General features: G+C 41.4%; 1 protein-coding gene across 1 annotated transcript in view; it reads left to right on the top strand.

Moving 5' to 3' along the window:
- The first annotated feature begins 557 nt into the window (after positions 1-557).
- GHSR (growth hormone secretagogue receptor) overlaps positions 558-25,156 on the top strand; it is a 45,187-nt gene continuing 20,588 nt past the window's right edge. The window contains exon 1 of the mRNA XM_073629094.1: positions 558-1,833. Within this exon, the coding sequence (XP_073485195.1) occupies positions 1,014-1,833 (820 nt within the window). The 5' untranslated portion in view covers positions 558-1,013. The remainder of the gene's footprint in view (positions 1,834-25,156) is intronic.

Genomic DNA, 25,156 nt, shown 5'->3' with positions numbered 1-25,156 from the left:
GTTCTGCGTTTGGCTTCTCTAAATTGTCTCTTGGTTTAGATTATAAATATTACACGAAGCAGCTGCCGCTGGGTGCAGAGAGTGGTGTTCACTTTTATCATCTTTATTGTCAGCAAACATTAACTCCCAGTTCAAATTATACAGCTGCCACCATGTGAATGAACAAAAGTGAAAGAAAGATTGCTTCATTAGCTGCAGTTTGATATCAGTACCAATAAATGATAAAATACTGGGGCAAGTGTTTGTAGGTGGCCATGCAACATTTTGCTGCACTCTGTTAATACAATTGCATTCATTCTGTTTAACTAAAGAATTAAAGTTAATAGATTTTAGAAGACCTGAGACAGGTCTCAGTTTTACTATTTCCTTCTGATTTGATAACATCTGCAATAAATTGAACATCAAAATGCTCAGTGTTCGCTGTCTCATAGACTTTGCATGGCATGTGAACAGGCTGTGTATGTCTGTGGATCTCTGTATTCTGACAGCAAGAATCAGAATGAGATATAGAGCAGGGGAGGAAGAATGGGCGTGCTGCTAAACCCCTTTCATCAGCTTCCCTCCACCAGGCAAGCTCTGGAGACACAGTGCACTCTGCAAGGATGTGAACTGTCCACAGACACTCAGCTGTCCTGCCTGGGACTCACTGGTGTGGGAGTACCACTACTATCTATAGTAACCATCCCTATCAGAAGCATGTCACAGGAATACTACCCCTTGCTGCAGACTTTCAATCAAGTGGATGCCTCAACTTCAAGTACTCATTTAGTACCCAAAATCTGCCTCATACTTAAATATGGACATGGACTTAATACTGGGGGCAACCTGCAGTCATAGACAACATGGATTTATGAAATGGAATTTTACATCTGCAGGGAAAATATGCTGTGGACCTGTTGCCACTGCAAGCTTGCACTTTGCTCATACTTGTTTCTACAGCTTTACTTGAAGTTTGTATGCCAGTACAGTAGAAATGAAGACATGCCAGAGATGTGTCAATATCATTGACAGCTATGGAGGCAAGACTGTCTCAATATCATATACACAGCCAGGTATGGTCCTCAGCCAATAAGACTTACACCCCAGAGAACAAAACAATGGATTATTACTACTACAACCACTCCTGGCCCGAAGATCCAGGGTATCTCTTCCCAGTGCCAGTCCTCACAGGGATAACTGTTACCTGTGTATTCCTGTTCATCATCGGGATATTTGGGAACATCATGACTATGTTGGTGGTGTACAAGTACAAAGATATGAGGACTACAACTAATCTCTATCTGTCTAGTATGGCTTTTTCAGACCTGCTCATCTTTGTGTGCATGCCACTTGACCTGTACAGACTATGGCAGTACCGACCCTGGAATTTTGGGAGCCTCTTGTGTAAGCTCTTCCAGTTTATCAGTGAAAGTTGCACTTACTCCACAATCCTCAATATCACTGCCCTTAGTGTGGAGAGATATTTTGCCATCTGTTTTCCTCTGAAGGCCAAGGTGGTCATCACCAAGGGCAGAGTAAAGCTGGTCATCTTTGTGCTGTGGGCAGTGTCTTTTGTCAGTGCTGGACCCATCTTTGTCTTGGTTGGGGTTGAACATGAGAATGGTACCAATCCTTTTGAGACAAATGAATGTAAAGCTACAGAGTATGCTGTGAAGTCTGGTCTACTTACTATCATGGTCTGGACATCCAGTGTCTTCTTCTTCCTACCAGTCTTCTGCCTCACAGTTCTCTACAGTCTTATTGGAAGAAAACTGTGGAGGAGGAAGCGGGAGACTATAGGACCATGTGCCTCCCACAGGGACAAGAATAACAGACAGACTGTAAAAATGCTAGGTAAGTGAATTGAGTGCTAGTTATTTTATTTCTTTATTTTATTTTATTTCTTAACATGCTCTGAAATTACGGCTGTATGCAAAACATACTGTTAGAGATTCACAAACACAGGAGAAAGAAAAAAACTGTTCTTGTTACCCATGGCAACCAATCAGATTCCAAGTGTATTTTTTTTCGGAGAACCTTAGACAATAGAGGCAAAGATCTGTTTTGGTTGCCATGGGCAACAAGAACAATTTTTCCTTCCTCTTAGGCCCACTGTGCATTTCAATGTATATTACAGTTAATAAAATAAGAACAAAAGGTACCCAGCTAAACAAGTACGGTAGGTAATTACAGGCACTCATGCAAATAGCACTGATATGCAATAAACTGCACCAACAAATCATACCACAACTTCAAACTGTCCAAATACATTGGACTTTTAACACTTGATCGCATGGGTTAGAGCCCATCATTGCCCTTGATACATTTGTATAAAGAAGCCACATCAGAAGAGAATGTAAAAAAGTAGTGCAGATTGATGATGACAAGACAAGATCTAAGAGATGGCAATGGAACTATGTAACAGTTCTGTGTTACAAGAATAAGTGAACCTGTATTGGGCTGCTGTGAATTGCTACTGGCATTGCAGTTTCCACTTTTTATTAAAAAAATCAATAAATAATATCCTCACTACCAATATAAAATGCATTTTAAATTGTCTTATCCTGAATATAAAATAAATAGCATAAGGTTCTTTTCTGCTAAACATTAGAGATAACATTTTAAAAAAATAGGAAACATACTAATCATAAACTGCATCTGTAAATCAAGCAAACATGGCTTACTTTTTATGATTAGATATGTATCATTATTATAATTATTAATATTAGTGGTGGTTGTTTATACCTGTACTTTCATTGACACAGGAGGTGCATTTTATGTTTTTAAATGATACAAATAGCAATAATTGCCCTTCTCGTACATGGATTGTATGCGTGAGCATATACTGTGCCTGTTTAATGATCATCTCACATCAGAATGTGATAGGATTAAATAGGTAATATGCAGAAAACTAATAACTAAATGTTTTTCAGGGGTGCCACAGTAACAAGTAATTGGGTTCACTACCATCCAGTAAGCTTTGATCTTATTACACAGGACATACTTAGGGGTTAATTCATGAAAATTGGAGAAAAGAAAATGGACAAAAGTGGAGTTGTAACCCATAACGACCTATAAAATGTTTACCTTTTATTTTAGTGAAGTAATGGGGGGCTAAGAATATTAACGCAAAGTACTAGGGGGAGAACCTCTGGGGGAATCCAGGATGGAGAAAGATCTGGGGGTCCTAGTAGATGACAGGCTCAGCAACGGCATGCAATGCCAAGCTGCAGGAAGCAAAGCTAGCAGAATATTAGCGTGCATTTAAAAGGGGATTTACTCCAGAGATAACACTATAGTCCTGACACTTTATAAAACTCTAGTTCGGCCACATCTGGAGTAAGCCGTCCAGTTCTGGTCATTACACTTATTGTCCCTGGAGAACAGAAGTTTGGGAGGAGATATGATAGTGATATACAAATACCTCAATGGTTATTCTAGCCTAGGGAACAAACTATTCAGTCTCAAGGAGTATAAGAAGACGCGTGGTCACTCAATGAAATTGGCAAAGTGTTTTAATCTTAAACTGCGAGGGGTTTTCCACTGTTAGGGCGGTAAGGATGTGGAACTCACTTCCACAATCGGTGGTGTCATCGGGAAGTATTGATAGTTACAAAAAACTCTTAGATGGGCATTTTAGTGAACACAATATACAGGGTTATGATTTTTTGTTTTAACACACACACAGGTTGAACTGGGTGGACTGGTGTCTTTATTCAAACTTACCAACTATGTAGCTATGTAATAAGCTACATTTCTGATTGGCTGCTGTTGGAAATAACTCCCCTCACTTGTTCTCTTTTCTCTAATAATAAATCAGCCTTGTAATCCGTCCCCATCACACTGGAGGCTAAAACATCCTACTATATGTTTTTGCATCCTCAAGAGAACTATGTTTCCTGGCTGTGTTTGGTCTTAATAACAGATGAGAAAACCGAGAAGTCCTTACTTCTTCTAGGTCAGTGAGTTGGAATAACTGAAATCAAAGCTTTAGTACAACATCCAGGCAACAAGCATTGCATGTCAGCAATGGTGGTATATGTTTAACTCTCATGACACGTTTTCTTTTGATGTACCATTTCTGACCACCTTATGAATATCTTAATGTCTGGCAGGCTTTGTAATCTAGTGACTTTACAATATTGACCTCAAAACAGTCAAACTGGTCAGCACAACAGGCAGGCAGCTAGTATTTTCAACCATGACAGTGTCCATGATTCTTTCATGACATTTTCCCTTTAAAAGTAAGGTTAGCTGTATGGTTGACATTCAAACAATGTATGGCCAGCCTTAGTATGTGTGTGTTGAGCTGGCAGAGTGCCGGTTTATAAATGATGCTTTCATATGCAAGTGTGCAGTACTTGGTTACTGTATACAAAACACTCAAGAAAACATGCAGCCTTCTCCATTTAAGTACATTACAGCAGCTCCAGCAACAAGAATAGCTAGTCTCAGCAAATCATTTCGAAGAAGTAATGATGGCATGATTGACTATTAAGAAAGGAGTGTTTAGACACACTAATTAGATAATGAACAGCTTCACTGTGTCTATCAGTCTTCAGTCAGTGTGATACATAACTGTGTAAGCACCCATTTGAAATAATTATCTCTACAATCCAAGAACAGAGCAGTGATACTGTATACACCTCTATGTTGGGGACAGGAAGAAGCAAAGATTCACATTTTCAATTGCTGAATACTCTGCAAGGGCAGTATAAGGTTAAAACATAAAGATAATTTCTACATTGCATCTATCTGCTCTGGAGCACTGTAAACATACTTTATATAGGATAGATTGTTAAAAAGCACAACGTTTTAAAACGTAATTGTGCTCCCTTTATTGGTGTACAAGAGGACACATACAGGGATTTGTGTTCCTTATTATTAAGCATTCCTAGCTCAAGATTTCCACATCAGAATCCTGCTCATTATACATAAATCAGCAATTTTATGTGAATAACCCAAAAAAGAACCATCTGTAGTAAGGAAGATACAGTAAGCTAGCTATAGACAGCTAGAATGTTGCCTGATTCCCACTGAATCAGACAAAATTCAAGTTTTTGGTGGCCCTGAAAGCACCATCCGGCATGAAAAGCACTTTTAAAAATCAACTGAGTGGAAAACAGTTTTTTAAAGAATAAAGCTTTATTAAACAGTTATCGCGGGTCACAAATGGCAGGTGCATATATGTATCCATCCTAGAATAACAAAGAGTAAACACGTATAAAAAAAGACACATAATACTTCATATTAGGGAATGAAGCACCCTGTGATCATGTTGTTCTGACATTGTAACTCCCCAAAACATAGACCATGAGAAAAAGAACTTTAGGGGTAAATTGAGAGTAGAAGAAAAGTAAACCCGAGTGGAAAACTGTTGTCCAAACTGTTACTGCACCCTATCAGATGTAGTCACTGTTGAGCATTCAGGTGCCGCAGATGTCTGAACACAATAGCCGGCAGGTGCAGATTCCTTCAATTAATGCTGTTTAGTGTACGTGGGGGAATCAACTGATTTCTCTCATTCAGGTGGTGGGGCTGAACAGAAGAAATTGAGCCATGCATTGCTAGCCTTATTCTCATAATACAAGGTATTAGCAGGCTGCTCACTTTTAGATTTTATTGCACTTTTCAGGCGCTTTACAGGAGCTATATTTAGCACTAAAACGCCTGAAAAGCATCCCAGGGTCAAAGGGTTCTGAAGATGTGTAGAGTCCATAGTCATAGGAAACACAACTTTACTGTAGTTAGAGCAGCAAAAGATGATTTCTGACTAGTTAGGTCTTAGGCTAGTCAAACATGTATAGATTTCTTCAGGGCTTTTTTTCTCAGAGAATAGGTGCAGGAACTCCCTTTTTCGAGTCACCCCTTGTCTCTGACCCTTACTCACCTCTAAGCACCGTTCCGTAATTCTATTCCAATTGACCCCCCAAACAACAATAGATCCCCTTCAGCAACAATTGATTCTCCAGCAGCCAGCATCAATAGAACCTCCAGCACATGCCCAACATCCCTTGCCAATACATACATTCAGTGCTGGAGGTGCTGGAGGTGCCGGAACTACGTTCCCCCACATTCGAGCTGAAAAAAAAGCCCTGGATTTCTTTCATTTAGCCCATGTTGTGAAATCTAATAGATTCCTCCATCAACGATAAAGAGCATGGATGAAAGATTTTCCCCTGCCAGCTATTGTAAGAAGCTGCAACAACCATGGCTGGTGCGCATCTCAGAATAGTGAATGCATCTATTTAGATACAGTTACTGTTCAGTTGCCAATTTTTTACCCGCCTCCTTTAACAAAAATTAATTGAAAAAATTACTTTTGTAGAGCCAGGCGGTGCCAACAGGGTTACCCATGTTTAGAATTTTTGCTGGCTTAGAAGCAATCAGACAAAAGTTTGTGATATGTAATTGCAGGCTTTACTACTCCTAAATTGGGAAATTTATACACATGAAAATAATATTAATAAAAATAATAGTAATACGTAAGGGAATTAGTTACGCCCTCTTAAAGAAAACCACTGTTTTGCCCATGCAGAGAAAAACAAAAGGTTCAAATAAGCAATACAAAGGAAAGGAAAGGTAAGTACCTTTACCTTGTTTTTGTGCTGCTCCATTTGGCAGCTGGAAGTGAAGGAAAAAATCTGGTACTTCCTGGTATGGGCAGCTGGTTTATGCCAACATAAAAGTGAACTGTTGTTTTTTCCTACATGGGAAAATAACAGTTTTTTTTTAAGTTATAAAGATATTAGGTTTCAGAGAGTTAAGGAAATAAACAGGGACAAAGCTGAGTCGTGGAGCCTCATAGCAAATTTTGGATGGGGCCCTCTGGATAACTGCTAACAGCTGGTAGTGTCAACTGTGACAATACATTTTGTTGATCTTAAAACCCTTTCATGACTAAGCCTATTTTTGACATTTGGTGTTTACAAGTTTAAATCCGTATTCTTTGCTAGAAAATTACTTAGAGCCCCCAAACATTATATATATATTTTTTAGCAGAGAATCTAGAGAATAAAATGGCGATTGTTGCAATATTTTATGTCACACGGTATTTGTGCAGAGGTGTTTTAAACGCAACTTTTTGGGAAAAGGGACACTTTCATGAATTTAAAAAAAACGAAACAGTAAAGTTAGCCCAATTTTATTTGTATAATGTGCAAGATGATACGCCAAATAAATAGATACCAAACATGTCACGCTTTATAATTGCACGCACTCGTGGAATGGCGACAAACGACGGTACCTAAAAATCTCCATAGGCGAAGCTTTACATTTTTTTTACGGTTACCAGGTTAGAATTACAGAGGAGGTCTAGTGCTCTCGCTCTGATGATCACGGCGATACCTCACATGTGTGATTTGAACACCGTTTACATATGCGGGCGCGACTTCCGTATGCATTTTCTTTGCTGCGCGAGCTCGCTGGGACAGGGGAGCTTTAAAAAAAATTTTTTCTTATTTATTTTATTTATTTTTATATTAATAAATTGTGTTTAAAAAAAAATACATTTTGATCACTTTATTGCTGTCACAAGGAATGTAAACATCCCTTGTGACAGTAATAGGTGGTGACAGGTACCCTCCTTTGCACTTAAAAGTATTCAGATTGCCGTTTTGGGCGATTCTGAATATTGTTTAAATTTTTTAAAACTGGCGCCTTTGGCAGCCGAGTAAACGGGAAGTGACGTCATGACGTCGCTTCCGTGTTTACAATCAGGAGACTCAAACGAAGCCTTTCCCGGCTTCGTTCCAGTCTGTCCTGAGCCGCCGGAGGCATCCGATTGTAGATCGGGTCCCCCGGTGGGACGGGAGGCCCGGTTAGAGCGGCGGGAGGCATTGGGAGTCCCCTCCCGCTCCTCCGGTATAACAGCCGAGCGGCTTTTAGCTGCATCGATTGTTATCCCTGGAAAGCCGATCGCCGGCTCTAAAAAACGGTACCGGGATGATGCCTGCAGTTGCGGGCATCATTCCGGTATAAGCCCCAAAAGCCGAGTACGCACATCTGCGTATGCTCGGCGGCAAGGGGTTAAAGTGGATGTAAACCCTCACATATACCCAGTGAAATGAACAGGCTCAGATGATACCCAGGGATGAAACAAATCTCCCTACCTGAGTTTTACATGTACTGTATATCTTCTGTCTTCATCTTGCTATATTCTTTAGAATTCTTACATCGGGTAAGAATTTTCACTCCCTCACTATGCACTGTTGTGCCCTGTACACACGATAGGATTTTCGGACAACAAAACCGTGGATTTTTTTCTGAAGGATGTTGGCTCAAACTTGTCTTACATACACACGGTCACACAAATGTTGTCGGAAATTCCGAAAGTCAAGAACGTGGTGACGTACAACAAGTACAATGAAAAATGAAGTTCAATAGCCAGTGCAGCTCTTCTGCTTGATTCCGAGCATGCGTGGACTTTTGTGCATCAGAATAGTGTACACGCGCTCGGAATTTCCGACAACAAGTTTTGTTGTAGGAAAATTTGAGAACCTGCTCTCAAACATTTGTTGGCGGAAATTCCGACATCAAATGTCGGAAAATCCTATCGTGTGTACAGGGCATTAGGCTTGGATTACACTGGGAGCAATTGATTGGAGGAAAGGCACACACCCCCCTCTCCTCATTGGCATAGGAAGAGAGGAATGTGCATAGCTATGCTCTTAGATGGCAAACTGGCTGCTAATCTTTTTATAGCAACCTCCCCCCTACACACACTTCTATCTCCCGTCTCAGAGAACGTGTGAGAAGTTATCATGCTGATAACAGAGCTACTGAGCAAGAGACAGCTACGGGACATAGTGCTTTGGAAAGAGATCAGAAAACACTGCAGATATATGTGCCCAGCACAAATTTCATGAATTTGGTGTACATCCACTTTAACATAAATGCAGGGTCGTGCTGCACAGGAGGCCAATTGACATTGGGTAATGAAGGCTAGAGTGTCCATATCAGACTCTCTGTTCTTTCTGCTGCTCAGTAAAAATGAGCATGGTAAAACCACAGGCTCAACATCACTGAGTGAAGTGCGCACGTGCATGTGTGCTACCTCCTGAGGTGGCCATCTTTGCTGTGGGGGCCCTGCATATATGTATGCCTTAACCAAGAAAAGATGGCAGGAGAACTGTTAGCATAGTCAGACTACTGGGGGCCAGTGCTTTAGATAAAATTAATAGTTTTAGTGGCAATTTTATTAATAACAACCATAACAATATTTTATATTATGACAAAATGAATACTGCTCTTGCACATATTTACACTGTAACCCTAGTACAAACTTTTCTAAACTTTAGCCTTTTTAAACTTTTTATAGAAGAATGAACCTTAGCTGTCCTTTAAGGTTTTAGCAAAGGGGGAACTCTAAGATTTGTGCTTACAATAGGAAGATGGGGTTAATTTCATTCATTAGCAGATGTTCAGAGGGCAATATCTACATTGTTAAAGGGTAACTGCACTTTCATGGGAAAAAAAGAGCAAATAAAAAATTAAAATAATATAGCATTTACAATTGTGTCACAAGTCATATTGTAATTGAATGTTATTAAAAAATACCTTTCCTTTTCAATCTGCAGCTCTGTAATTTTCTGTAAAGTACAATACAATATGGCTACCTGGAGATCTTCTGTACACAGAATGTGTACAGAACGCCCCCCAGAAACAATATTTCCTGCTTGTGTGATTGGCTTACTGAATTTCCCAGAAGTCTAAACTAAGATACAAGTCAGGGTTTGGGCATCTGCTTTCATTTTTGGTAAGATACTCCCAATAGGAAATAAACTCTAAAGAGATGGAGACCCTGCAAGCAACTGATTGATAATTATGAAACCTCTCCCATTTAGACTCACTCAGCAGTGATTTCTACAGAATAACAAAAGGTAGGAATCTGAAACAACATTTGGTAAAATCCTTGCAATGTACACAGATAACCCAGAGGGGAATGTTTTTTCTAAACAAAAGTGGAGTTATACTTTAAGGCAGCTAAGCAAATGTTTCTTAGTGCACAGAGAGTGATGTGTGATTGGTAACAACCCTAAGGTCTAAATTCAGCCCCTCTGTAATGGAAACGTTAGAGTTTGGGCTCCCTAATGAGGTCCCCTGCTATCACAGGCCCCACGGTGGCCTCAAGGACTGCTATGGCTACTGTTACACCACTGCCAGGTGAAAGGCATTATTCAGAATTAATTATCTATCCTTATTAATTTATTAAAGGGGTTTGCTATTCCTTATACCTTACTACACACTATAACGCACACAGATGTTAACAGCCTCCACTTCCCAAAATGCTACACACTTTCAAATGAATAGTGTTTAAAGTGGTTCTAAAGCCTTAAGGTTTTTACCTTAATGCGTTCTATGCATTAAGGTAAAAACCTTCTGTGCTGTAGCTGCCCCCCAAACCCCCCCCCCTTTTTACCTGAGGCCGATCCAATCCATCGATGTGCAAGAGCGCAGCGGATCCAGCTGCTGTCTCTCTCCTCATTGGACAGATTGATAGCAGTGGGAGCCATTGACTCCCGCTGCTGTCAATCAAGTCCTGTCCCACTGTCTGTCCATTGACACTCGGACAATGTCCACTGGGACACTGGGAAACTGTCTGTGTCAATGGACGCAGCAGCGGGACTCGGAAACAAGCCCATATGGGTGCCCCCAGGGAAAGCCACTTTATGTGGGGCTCCAGATAAAGAGGAGAGGCCTGGAACACTGGTGGGGGGAACCCAGAAGAGGAGGATTGGGGTTGCTCTGTGAAAAACCATTGCACAGAGCAGGTAAGTATAGGCATGTTTGTTATTTTTATTAAAAAAGGAAGGTTTACAACCACTTTAAAGTGGAGTTCCACTGGAAAAAAAAAATTAAAATCAGCAGCTACAAATACTGCAGCTGCTGACTTTTAAAATAAGGACACTTACCTGTCCAGGACGCCCGCGATGATCTCACCCCAAGCCGACCTGTCCATCAGTTCCTGGGTGGAGGTGTTGGCATCTTCAGTAAGGGAATCAGGAAGTGAAGCAGGGCCAGACATGGTGTAGATCTGGTTAAAGCTTGTAAGAGGAATTTGCATTCTACTCTGACTGTCCTATGAGGCTGTAGGACCCCTGACCCTCTGTCTGGAGAGTGTTGATTGGCCCTGTGTTAATCACATGCAGCCTCCCAAGAAAAAAAAAACGAATTCTGCCTACTGTGAGTAGTGATCTGTGTCTTTGGAGCCTGTCGAGTGAGGGCTGCCGCCTTCAGCTACAGGAGCCAGTGGATGGGTGTCAGTAAAGGGGATGCTAGAGACCATCCAGGAGAAACTTTAGTGCATCAAGTCTGCTGCTAGTGAGAGCACCCTTTCATACATGTGGCTGTATGGTCAAAAGCAGTGTGTCTGCTTCCACAGATAATTTGGTGAGGTCAAGTGAGAGTTGTCCTTATCCATTGTGCATAGATCAAGTTTGTGTATCCCACTCATCCCTTCTCCCATCCAAGTTCCAAATAAATACCAAAAACACAAATACCCTGAACTGATCATTGAGTAACGAGCAAGCGGGAGAAGGGGGGTCAAGTGGGAACTCCTAGCAACCAAGTGGGAATCCCTAGCAACCAAGCAGGAACCCTCAACAACAAAGTGGGGACCCTTAGCAACTAAGTGGGAAAAAGTGGCAACCAGCTGCAGGTAACCAGAGAGAGGCCTATGAAGTCAACATTCAGCAAGCCCTATGAGCACAGTGCTACATTTGTGGGCGTCGCCTGGGATGTCTTTCTGAGTTACAGCAATGGTTGCTACCAGCAACGGCTGAGTGTGTACTCAAGAAATGCTATGTCTTCTAAAGTAAAGTGCTGGAGTGTCAGTGAAAGAAGGATGTGTTGCACTGTGGCGGAAAGTGATGTCTGCTTCACAGTAATCAGTAAAAGTGTGCTTTCAAGTTGTGTGCAAGAAAGCAGTGACCCAGGACGCAGGGACTGGTGCATCAGGGACTGTGTCTGTACATGTACTGGGAGAGAAAATGTCTGCCATGCAGGTAGCAACAGCGGGACAGTTTCCAACAGCAGAGAGGGAGCCGGGCTGGCATGTGAGCAAGAAAATGCCGGTCGGACTCAAGTATCGGCAGATGAGGGTGTGTCCGTGGCAAGAAACACAGTTGCATTACAGTACCATTCGTGGAAGCTGGGCAGCATGATAGCAGCGGTGAAGGGGTTACTGTACCGTGCGGGAGAAAGTGCACCAAAGAGATCTGCTTAGTGGGAGGAGCCACTGCCAGAGATTCAGCTAGTCTGGGGCCGTGGGCGGAGTCGCCGCTTGTGGGCCACCAATGACAGGAGGGGAAATTAGCTATGATGTCACTTCCGCCTTCGGGTGTAGCTGCAGTGAAGGAGACATGTGCAAGGAGTAGCAAGATGGCGGGTACTGGAGCAAGCCAGAACGCGGATCCTATCGCATGTGTTGGCAAAGAGCCTGCAGAGCAGACTGAGTCACAGAATCCAACCCTGTAGGATACAGGGGTCCGATTAATGCCCAAGGGAGAACTGGCACTGTGCAGTGAAGGAGCATCTTGGGCTGGTATGTGTCAAGTGCCTGAATGTATCTGTGAGGCTGTGAGTGTGGCGCCAGTGCGGGCACTGTGGTGACATGTTGCTGCAACTGGAGCAGAGTGATTGCAACGCCAGACGGCTGTATGTAAATTGGGAAGTAGGAACCACTTCAGAGACACTGACACCCATAGTGGCTGTCCCATTTGGGAGAGGGCAGGGAGTGCCAAGAACACCACTGGTGGCGGGACCAGTGGTGCACACTTGCAGGACCATCTCTTAGACCTGGGAGATCCATGTGTTCGAAGTAAAAAGTCTGCAGGCCAGGAGGGCCGAGTCACGGCCACAGGGTGTTTCAGTAACAGCCTCAGCAGCTAACAGTCCAGCTCTTAAAGAGGCAGAGGGGCGTCAATAGATCCAGAAGTCGAAGTCCTCCAGTTCGGTCAGTGAGAAGGAGGCAGGGGTCACTGATGTGGGGTCCCTGGAAAAGGGAATTGGTAATTGGAGATCAGAGGTCGAGACTGAGTGGGATTGGGGGCAAGAGGGAAGAATATGCCCCTCAAGCTCCAGTTCCCTCGGTGAAGAAACAGAGGTGGCAGTCATTCGCATGAGGTGTGCGAGGAATCTGGGGTTCTGCGAGGCTTATGCCACAAGGGTCCCAGATCTATCCCCTATGTTTGGGCTCCAGCACAGAATGACGAATATGAAAAACTGATCACCGAAGTGGAGACCCCGTATGCCCCATCTGGGAGGGGTGATAGGCAGAAACTCCCCAAATTCTCCCATTTTCAACAGCCTGTTTAGAGGAAGGTGGCCATGGAATAAGGTTACGACTATCCATATGCCCCAAGGAAGACCATGGAGGAAATTGAGAGTTAGAGGGATGCCTGGTGTGAAGAAGCCATTTGGGACTTCTTATTTGTCTCCAAGCCACACTGGAAATCGTCCAGATCACTCCTATGGGACACCTTCCTCTCCATCAAAGAGAATTGGAATCTGGGGCGGTCAATATGTATTGACCGAGTGGAGATCAATCGCCCAGATGGGGGAGGCCAGGCTTGGTCTCTCAGTATCATAAGTCGGGAAAGCAAGGTAGTGCAGATCCCTCATCCAGACCACAATTATTGAGGAATGCCAAGTCCAAGCCGAAATTCACGGGCTGTGGGTAAAGGAGCTGTTCAGCCCAAAGAATTGCCACAGTTGGCCTCTTGTTCACAGGGTTGAAGGCCCTATTCATCCAAGTTTCCCCTTTCCTTGTATTCTTGCAATTGAAGGAGGGAAGTATTGAGGCCACAATGCTTCATCAACTAGGAGGAAAATCCTTTTGTGATAGAGGATCCCTCCTGTCCAAACCAGGGGCTGCTACCAGGAGGGGGTAAACCCCTAGTTCACAAAGACGCTTTGCGAAGATACTTTGCTAAGGACACATTGTGAAGATCTTTGGGCAAAAAGGCCCTTATGTTTGCTCAAGTGCTGTTAGGAAAAGAAAGAGAAAGGACACTTTATGAAGATACTTCATTCAGCAAAGACACTTTGCGAAGATTTCTTTGGGCCAGTGGGCCAGTGTAATGTGTGCCAGTTGCTACCCTGTGAAAAAAAAAGGGTAGTGGCTTATTTTTTTTTCCAGAGAAGGAGAGTGCCAGAGAGAAGAGGGCTCCCTTTGAAGAATTTCTACAAAACACTCACAAGTAGGCCAGCTATTGCTCAGGCTCCAGCAATAACAGCAGGCCGCCTGGAGAAGTTGTGTTGCCTCGGTGCCGCAGAGGAAGGAACACTGTGGGCATCAGTCAGATGGACTCCACACCTCTTCATTCTAACTTGTGGGTTAGACAAGGATAGACAAGAATCAGTACTCTGGTAATTGAGAGCAACTGAGTCTATTACTAGTCATATGGTTCAAATGTGAAATGTGCCCAGTTAGTCAGACTAGGATGTTGTTCTGTTTTACCCATTACGGGAATACTACAGGACGATGAGTCAAGAGTTGCCCTTAGGGGGCTGGATACATCTGCAATCTATGTGATGTTTAGTGATAGGGTTTGGTAAAGTGAGAAGGTCGCCTCTGAGGAGAGGACGGTCTCCCTGTAAGTATATAGGGTGAATGGTGCTATACTTGTGTTTCTTTTCATTGCAGGTCTGCAAGAAATCTTCATGCCTCGGCAGAGGTTGTCCTCAGTTTATTTGTGTATATATATTTTGTACATAAACAAAACAATTGTGTTATGTGTAGTATAGTTAGTTAGGAGTGTTCAGACATTTCCACGTCATCCAGTTTTGTTTGGTGGGGGGGGGGGGGGGGGGGGCACTAATATAGTGCACCTGGGGAAATGCTCTTTAGAGATAATGTAAATATTTGTACAGCAGACGGCTATATATTTTCCTACGTAATTTATTTTGCTAACTGGCCACATATGGGGTATGCCCCACGGCCCTGTGCATATGTTACTTCCCTTTTTCCCATTTCCAAGTTTGTGGGATACTCCTTGTATATTTTGTACAGGTGGGGATGGCCAAAGCAATCAGGACACAGCTTGTTTTGGTGGGGGTGGTTGTAGCACCCTCCTAGGTAGGTGCTAGAAGAGAGTACAGTTTTTTTTATCTTTCTGCTTACCAGGAAGGTAGTCAGGTAAAGCTTAGAGTGCTCTCTGCCTACCAGGGAGCAAGATCTATTGATTAGATCTGGGCATTGTATTCAGGAGCAGCACAGCTTGTTCTATCTGTTCCCCTCTGGTCCAATAGGGAGGCATATTGGACAGTGGGAGGGGACCTGACAAGTGAGTGCAAAGGCTTTGTTACAGCCCTGGCAATGCTGCATTGCATTGTGGGATACTGTATATAAGGCCAGAGTACATGTGCTCAGGGTGAGTTTAGCCGGGGAACAGAGCCCAAGAGGGAGAAGGGTGGCTGTCCTGTCCTCTGCAGAGGCAGTTGTGCGGCCCTGGGTGGTCGACCCAGGGGCCTAGAGAGAGAGAAGGTGAACCCAGAGGTCCTGCAGAGCTGACTGGAAGGGAGACACCAGGAAGGATCTGATTCTGCCTACTGTGAGTAGAGATCTGTGTCTTTGGAGCCTGTCGAGCGGGGGTCGCCCCCTTAAGGTAGAAGAGTCAGTGGACGGGTGTCAGTAAAGGATGCTAGAGAGCATCCTGACGATAATTTAGTGCATCAAGTATGCTGCTAGTGAGAGCAAGAAGACTTAACCCTTCCATACATGTGGCTGTGTGGTCAAAAGCAGTGTGTCTGCTTCCACAGATAATTTGGTGAGGTCAAGTGAGAGTTGTCCTTATCTATTGTGAATAGTTCCAGTTGGAGTATCCCACTCATCCCTTCCCCATCCAAGTTTCAAATAAATACCAAAAAGTAACGTGCAAACGAGAGTAAGGGTGGGGCAAGTGGGAACCCCTAGATACCAATTGGGAATTCCTAGCAACCATGCAGGAACCCCTAGTAACCAAGTGGGAAACCCTCAGCAACAAAGTGGGCACCTTCATCGCCAAGGTAGGGAACCCTCAGCAACTAAGTGGGAACTAGTGGCAACCAGCTGCAGGTAACCAGAGAGAGGCCTATGAAGTCAACACTCAGCAAGCCCTACGGAGACAGTGCTACACATCCTTTTTACATAATGCAGAGGATTAACCCCTTAGGTTCTATAGTGATTATAACAAGCATGCTTTACTGCAAATGCAGACTGATTTTACTGTTGTGGATTTAGTAACACTTTAGGGTAACTTTATTTACTAGCATTTCTCAGCAGGTTTTTTTAAATTTATTTACAGCCAAGATCTGGAAATTTGGCATGGGGGTGGTGGACCTGATCTAGTAAGTGGACCTTGCTTTTTAGTGCAAGGTCCTTTTTATTTTTAAGCTGGACACTATGGGAATAAGAAAACACAAAATTTAATCTATTATAAAATCATTAAATGTATTTTAACATACAGTCAGCATAATGACTGAATATGTCTTGGTATCTTCCCTTTGTAACCCCCTTCACAACAACTTTGTCACGTAGTGGGTAGAATCCCTAATCTTGTGTAAGTTCCAAGGAGGGGCACAGTCAGCAAACACAGGAGCTGAGGAATGAAGGTAGGGTAAGCATAAGTACAACAGCAGGCCTTCATGAATGTAAACTTTTTTTTTATTTGCCCTTCATGCTCAAAACTAGGGTTGCCACCTGTCTGGGATTCACCCGGACAGTCAGGGTTTGGAACTATTTGTCTGGGTTTCAGTCTGCCTGAAACCCAGACACATTACTCAGACTGGGCTATGGCTCCCCAAGTAACTGAGATAGTCACGCAAAATCTGTTGCCATCCAGGAGCTGCGGGCTGCTGTCTGGGGGCAGGTTTGGCATCAATGGGGCACTGGGGGGGGCAATGATGTCAGCAAGAGCAGTTGGCCACATCCACTGTTTGCTGCACCGCGCTGCATTACCACTCTCTTTGGGGCACCCAAAGATGCCCCAGGTCTTTTATAATCCTATAGTGTATAATATGAAAAAAATGTGCCCTGTGCTGCTAAAGTGTTCGGGTTTGGCTTGAAGAAAAGGTGGCAACCCTACTCAAAACACAGGTTTAGTTGAAACAAATAGAATTGACTGTGCAGTAATTGTAAAATGTTCATGTTCTGCTTCCAAGGCCTAATATTTATACAACTGACACTTATTATCTTGAGCTGTCGCCGTAATCTGAATAATGCACCTGGGATTGTTTATAGTCCAATAACCCAGGACTGCCACTGGCAGCATCATGGATCATCAAAATGAAGGGTAGTTTACATAGATGCCATAGAAGACACATGTGCCAACATCCCATGGGGCTCCACAGCTGATGCTTTCCCCTACTCATCAAATGTGATGCAGTCTTGGCCCACCATCTCCTGGTTTGTGGAGTTAGCATATGCGGTGTAGTTGTCAGCAGCACTTACATTGTTATTTTTATAATATGGGTATTTAAAGGAGACTTTTTTTATAAGGAGAGACGGAAGTTACCATTGCTGACATCCTTATGAAAACCTTAATTACATGGCTGTTTTTGCATTAATTTCCCTTTGAGTTTAATAAAGGATTCTGATTAACCCAGAAGTATCAGTCCTGCAACCAAGCAACCGATATTGTCAAGAAAGATAAGCGTTCCATACCTGTATTTCTCTCATTACATGTTTTTTCTCAGTATTAGTTTTGTAGAAGATAGTAGTTGTCATTGCACACTGCACTCCACTACAAGCACCAGCTACACACAATAGGAGAGGCAGGGCTATTAGAGTAATTTGAAAAAGTAAGTATACCCCATGGACATTTTTGACTTTTGCAACAGGCATTCATTAGATGTTGATTCAATTGTTGCCTACAGATAAAGTTAATATATTAAAAGTGGAATTACACTGCATCTGAGGACCAAACACACTATTGAATGAATTTTTAATATTCAAAGCAATCTCACCCATCCATTCATGTCTCCATGATTTATTTTGTTGAGAAATCACTGTGAAAAACACTTCCTAGCATGTCCAGTCATAGCCATCTTGAGAATGAGCAGATGATTCATGTATCATAGACTTGTCATTAGCTGAGTTATGCAGGCAGGTATGCTTAGCAGATAAAAACCCTCCTCCCCTCCTGAAGACTGCGTAGGCATGGAAACCAGGAAGTAACTTCAGAAATGTTGAAGAAATGTAAAAAAAATGCTAGCAGCATAAGGATTAACAATAGTCAATGTTAATTGAGAAAATGAAATTCCACTTTAAACAAATGTCACATAAAATTGTCATAAAAGTTGTTGCCAAGTGAATGGATAAAACTGATTCAGGTCTACATCCCTAATTCGTAGTGTGAAAACCAAGTTCCTCAAAGGTAGAGCTTTAAGACTTCAGCTTCTCCTGGGAGACATAGGGACTCGTCGTGTAAACCACACACTGAAGGCCTAGCTGTCTGTGTTCAGCCAATTCTTATAGAATTGCATATCAGCATTCTTTTACTGCATCACGCTATGGTCATTCTACTGGTGTGGCCAAGGATCAACTCTATGCCCATTTTAATATGGATCGGGGTTTTTTGGACTAGCACCCCCTGTAGAACCATTCTCTGCACCTGGCTGATTAGTCCCAAACCTATGAGATATAGCGCTTCTCTGGCCCCCTTTTGGGAGAACATATACCCCGATGCGGGGGTAGTCTTGAACACGTTCCATCTCCGTCCTGTCTTGGCTTCACGGTGCTGTTTTGGCGCTTCAGCCCCTTCTCACTCTTTGAGCTATGATTTCCTATGGCTGATGCATTCAACCCATGGGATCTATTGTACACCTCTGGATAACTTCAGCCCATTATCCCTGAAGAAGACTTCTATCTCATTAGTTGAAACGCGTTGGATTTCCCCTGTCTCCTTGACAGTGAGCTTGGGTTTTTCCAGTTGTTTGTTTTTCGTTGTCTACTCCAACATATGTTTGTTGTTTTTATTGCATAATCTTTTGTATTGTGTAGTAATATTTTTGTATAATAAATTTGTAATTTTACAACAATTTTAACTGTTTATGGTCCGTTAAAGTCCCACCTATGAGGAACTTGGTTTTCACATAAAATTGGTATGGTGTATTTAGTTGAATGATTTAAATTAACAAACATTCAGATCTCTCATATGGAAAAAGCATATTTACCACAACTTCAAATCTATGGAATTAAAATCTTGTATTTCAAATTAAACTCCAATGATTGGAACCTCCTCGGGGAGCAAGCAGGTAGAACCTGTTTTATTTGAACTTCAGACATATAGGGTCTGGTGTTCTCTTTGCTATTGACAGTTGTGTTGTTGTCATACCAATATCAGTAGACTTCTCTAAGGCCCACAGAGATGCTGTGGATGCCTATGAGTCTAGCAAGGGATTTAAATCGATCACCAAATGATTTGAAATCAATCATTCCACTGAAGGAAAAATAATCTACAAGTGGTGTAAATTTCAAACAACTGCTAATTTATCCAGAAGTGGCCTGCTCACCAAATTTAACCTAGGAGCTGACCGTTTGTTGCTAAAAGAAGTCTCAGATAATCCAAAAATTCCTAGCCTATTTTCAAGACACCTTACATATGCTCCCCCTCTGAACTATTTAGATACAATCAGATTGTATCTTTTATAAGAAGCAAACTTTACCTGCTACCAGGCTATCCTACAGCGACATCGTTTGAGCTGTCCCGCAGATCGAGGGATTGGTCCAAAGGATGTATCTCTACTGTTTATCTCCTTTTAAATGATCTAAAGTGTAAGCTCTTCTACATGAAACTGTGGGAGAGGGATCTACCACAGTTTCATGGAACTTGTCGGATTGGCAGGACATTACAAACAAGTTGTCTAAAATTTCCATTAACACTGTTTTGATAGAATCTAACTAAAAAACCCATTTATGTTGGTAACTAGTATCAACTAGGGTAGCAAAGATGCATTCGTCTGCATCTCTAAACTGTTTCTGTCAATATAGAGAGCCGGAAATAATATTTCACGTGTGTTGGCAGTGCCCTAGGTTGTCCAGGTTTTGGATAAAACTTTTTCACCTCAAATGCTCAGTTTTGCATATCAATCTTGCTAGGGCCCCAGAGATAGCTTTGTTTCAGGAACTAGACTCTGATATTCCAAAATGGCCATAAATGGGTAAAATTATATATGCTTTTAGCAGCAAGAACTGCAATAACGCATTGTTGGAAAATTACTGTGGCGCACCTACAGTAGATTATGTCAACTATAGATTGAACTGGATTATGGTGAATAATAAACTCACCTGCACCCTCCATAATAATTTTACTGAATTCCATAAAACAAGGGACCCCTGGATTAAGTACATTTCCCCTGAGAACTGAGAGTGGACAGGTCCCAATATTTTTTCTACTATCAGGATACCCTCTTTGTTTTTCTTTTCTCTTTCTCTAAAATCTCTTTTTTCTGTAGGACTCAATCTCACTCTATTCTAGAGGATATTGATTTTTCATTGTCGCCTTAATTGCACTTTTCTGAGGATAGGAGCACCTATACAATTATTATCATAGGTATAGGCTTTCTAGGTCTTGTTATGTTTTGGTTCACATCTTGTTAATGCTGTAGGAAGGGTGCTTTAGGTATCATGATGTCTGAACTGATAATTGGGTGCAAATTTATAAGAACAAGAGTTGCAGCTGTCAGCTATGCAATGTATCCTTTCCTTACTTTTAGGAGATGTTCACTTTTGTCTACATGTTATTTGTTCTCTTTCATGGAAGCAAACTTTATAGAGTACTTGCTTGAAAACATTAATTAAAATATAAAAATCAACAATTCCCAAGGGATGTACATTTTTCAAATTACTGTGTATCGGAGACAGGTTCTGCTTGGAAGCTGCCCCTCACTTCAATGATCTACAGGAACTGGAGTAAAGCGGCAGCTCTGAGTATAAAAACGTAAACAAACCCCACAATGGTGACAGAGACAATTCAAAAAGTATTCAAGTGTATGTCAGGGCAGAATAAAAAAACATATACAGTACATCTCTGTACCTGTTGTATCTGTTGATCTGCCAGGAATGCGCTCAGCGCCTAATTTTCACTTGTGGAATGACAACATATTTCTTTATTTGAACCGAAATTGCAAGAATTGATGTTAGCCCAATCTAAATGTCTGTTATTAAATTACTGAATCCCCCCCCCATTCTCCTCACCTCCACAAGATAGTAACTAATTGTTCTGCATATAATACAGGAAGTGTTCACAGGATAACCCTGAATTTATGACACCAGTAATAGTTTTTTTTACGCTTAATGGACAGATATAACAAAGTGCTTTTATTTGTGTATTTAATTGAACAAAAAGGAGCAAATACGAGCTATATATTGTTAGCATTTGCATAAAAGTGTTGGATGCATTAATGCATTAATGTTATCTAAAACATTTTTAAAAAATCAATATTTCCTTACCATGCACTTGTTCCTGATTAGCTATTCTTTTTCATGTCTTTCCTTCAAAATTCTTCTTTCTCTCTTTCCTGCTGACCCTGCTACAGCTTCTGTTGGAGCTTCCAGTCTTAGGTAGACAATGTTGCACGAATGGGTTCCTAATCAGAACAGAGCTGCCATCACCAAATGTGTGCTCCAGCTTAGTTAGAATTTAGGCTCTGAGGAGCTGATAAAAAGTGTGATAAAAATTATCCAAAATTCAGTTCCCAGTTTTTAACCATGCAAAACCCTTAAACCACAAAAAAATTACAGGAACTTGGGCAGGTATACAGTGTGGGTACTGTGGACCCCCCAGCTGGCAATAAAAATGAGGAACAGTTAATTGCTCCCCTGAATGTGAGTGAAAAAGAAACCAAAAAATCATGTGTACAAGATTTACCTAATATCACACAGTAAAACATTTGAAGGTCATTGAGGTAGTTGAATATGGGTGGCTGATAGTTCTTGATGTATGTGAAGGCCATGGCAGTTTAACATGGCAGAACAATGACTGGATTTTCAGTAAAAAGCAGTGGAGAGAGTAAGCAGTATTAAATTCCTGGAAGTGCACATCTCAGAGGATCTTACCTGGACAACCAACATCACGTCACTAACCAAGAAGGCACAACAGCACCTATATTTTCTCCACAGCTTTAAAAAAGCCAGTCTCTCTTCACCCATCCTTACTACATTCTATAGGGGAACCATTAAAAGCATGCTGACCAGCTGCATCATTGTCTGGTATGGGAACTGCAGTTCTGCTGACCGCAAGACCCTGCAGCGGCTAGTGAAGATGGCTAAAAAGATTATTGGTGTCTCTCTCACCTCCATCCTGGACATCCATACACGGTGCTCCAGCAAAGCTACCAGTATCATGAGGGATCCTACCCATCCCTCCCACAGTCTCTTTCAGCTCTTGCCATCAGGTAGAAGGTACCGGAGTATCAAAACCAGGACTGTCAGACTGCTCAACAGTTTTTTCCCCCAGGCTGTGAGAGCCCTCAACTCCAATCCTCTTTGAAACCTTTTCTACAACCTATAAATTGTGACCAGGAACGTCTCACGTCCCCTCCTTTTTAATCTTGAATATGCACTAGACACTTTTATAAACGCTTGCTGCTACAAAGACTTTTGGAAACATATAGTATATGTACAGTTACGTAGTTCCCAGATGTGTATAGGTTTTTTTTATTGGTGTTTTATTCATTATATATTTATTTATAATTATGTTTAATTTGTATGTAGCACCGTGGCCCTGTGAGATACGACATTTCGTTCTACTGTATGTTCTTACGTGTAGTAGAATGACAATAAAGCTTGACTTGACTTGAAATAAAACTGATAGGGATTAAAACACATCTATATATAATAGGTGTTTACATGCTTTTAAATTTTAGCATTAGATTTCATAACACATATTAGTGTTATATTTAAGGCATGCTCACACGGGGCATGATAGCATATGCCTATGGAGGGCCGTGTTTATCTGCACAGGGATGCACAGGTGTTCCGTGCATCCCCATTGACACGCCTGTTTGCGTTTAGGACTATGTGCCCAGACTTGCACTGATGTCGGATTGGATACACCTGTATCTGTGCAGCCGATGTGTTATAATTGACATCAATGGGACCGTCTGCACACCTGTGCATCTCAACGTGGGTAATAAGGGCCCTCCACATACTGTATGAGTACTTTAGTATGCTAAATGTGAACAAGGCCTTAAAACTGTATCCTTGATAAAAAATATATAGAATATATAAAATATAAAATTAGAGAATTTAGAGTGTATGAAACCTGAAATAATAAATACATTATATAGCAATAAGTGTAAAAGTCCTCACTAGGTCATCAATATCTCCACAATAAGCAGCCACTTATAAAATTGTGATACCAGTTAAAACCAGACATTTTTAAAAAGAAAGCAGTGCTAATTAAATCAATAAAAAAGTGCCATTGAACAAACAACAAAGTGTAAACCCCAAATAAAGTGCAAACGTTCAAATGATACACATATAGTGTGTAAATAGGAATGAATATATATTTGGCACATATAGACCGAGTGAACCACGAAAAACGAAAATTCATCTAATCAAGTGCAAAGACAGTCAATTCGTGTGCAGATAAAACCCTTCATGATATGTCCGAAAGACCACATTGCCTCAAATGTGCAATATGTGTGAACAGGAAATAATGGAATCCACCACCAAATGGGTGACAGTTGACAGGCACCTTTTACCAGACCTGTTGGACCATAATCTATAATAGTTAAACTTGCTTGTAATAAAATATTACAATTACAATATTAAATGTGCCAAAAAATACAACTTCAATAAACTCCCCGTCCCTCTTACTAAATACCTTGCACTACCTACTTTCCAAAAAAGGGGTAATTTGGGGGGTGTTTGTACTGTCCTGGCATTTTAAAAGGCCTCAAGAAATGAGATAGACTGTTAATACATCATTGGGATTTTTTTTATTTTACCAAAGACATGTAGCAGAATACATTTTGGCCTCAATTTATAAAGAAAATTGATTTTACTCAATATGTTTTATAACAGAAAGTAGAATTTTTTCTAATTTTCATTTTTTAATTTTGTTTATTTAGCAAAAAATAAATAACACAGCGGTGATCAAATACCACCAAAAAAAAGCTCTATTTGTGTGAAAAAATTATATAAATTGAATTTGCGTATCGTGTTACATGACCGTGCAGATACCAGATAAATAGCACAATGCTGAATAGCAAAAAATGGTCTGGTTATGAAAGGGGTTAAAACTTCCTGGAGGTCAAGTAGTGAAAACTGTCTTTCCCCTGGCTGTGTTTTAAATGCTGTATTTTAATACTTGTAGTAAACCACCTGTTTTTCCAGTTTCTAGGGATAGCAACTGTTCACCCTCCCACTCCTCAAGATAAAACAGAGAAAGGCTCCAAATATCATCTGGTGGTTACTGTCTACTGATGCTCCTTGTGTTCTTCCTATCATTCACCACCTTGCTCATTAAAGATGTTGGAATTGCTTCTCCTGTATAAAATGGTATCTTGAAGAAGCCAGGAAAAAAAAAAAACATGTTCTGTAAAAATATCTGTTGGTTTCATCACATCCTATTGCATGAGACAGTACATATTAACCCTAAAAATGGCCAGGATTGACTACATTCTACATACTACAGGATTCATCAATGGGTTTCACCGAACTCTCGAAAAAATCAAACCTGTTTTCTGGCTTGCTCAGTTGTTTCCCAAGAGCACTTGTTTGGGGCTAAAACTAAGTTTCTGCTTCACATTTGAGATTTGCTCTTTGTAAGAGAGTGCAGCCCCTAATTATAGCGGAAAATCAACATTGACTATTTTCAATTCTTAGGCTGCTAGCATTAGTAAATAGATAGGAAAGTATATCATATTTACTTGTTTTTATTTTATTTATTTTTTTTACATTTCTCCAGTTACTTCCTGGTTTTCCAGGCCCAGTCAAATGATGTCATATATCCCAGGAGTCTTCAGGAGAGGAGGAGGGGTTTTCTCAGCTAAGAACACTCTCCTTCCTGCATGCCTGAGCTAAGGGCATCTGGATTCCAGGAAGTAAAAGCTACATGAATCATGTGCTCTTACTTAAGTTAGCCACGGCAAATAATACTAGGGGATGTTTTTCAAAGTGATTTCTCAGCAAAATAAAGTATTAGGACACGGGTGGATGGGTTTACTTTACATCACTGAATATTAAAAA

The sequence above is a fragment of the Aquarana catesbeiana genome, linkage group LG04, assembly GCF_042186555.1.
Source record: "Aquarana catesbeiana isolate 2022-GZ linkage group LG04, ASM4218655v1, whole genome shotgun sequence".
Taxonomy (NCBI): domain Eukaryota; kingdom Metazoa; phylum Chordata; class Amphibia; order Anura; family Ranidae; genus Aquarana; species Aquarana catesbeiana.
This window is presented reverse-complemented; position numbering and strand designations above follow the sequence as displayed.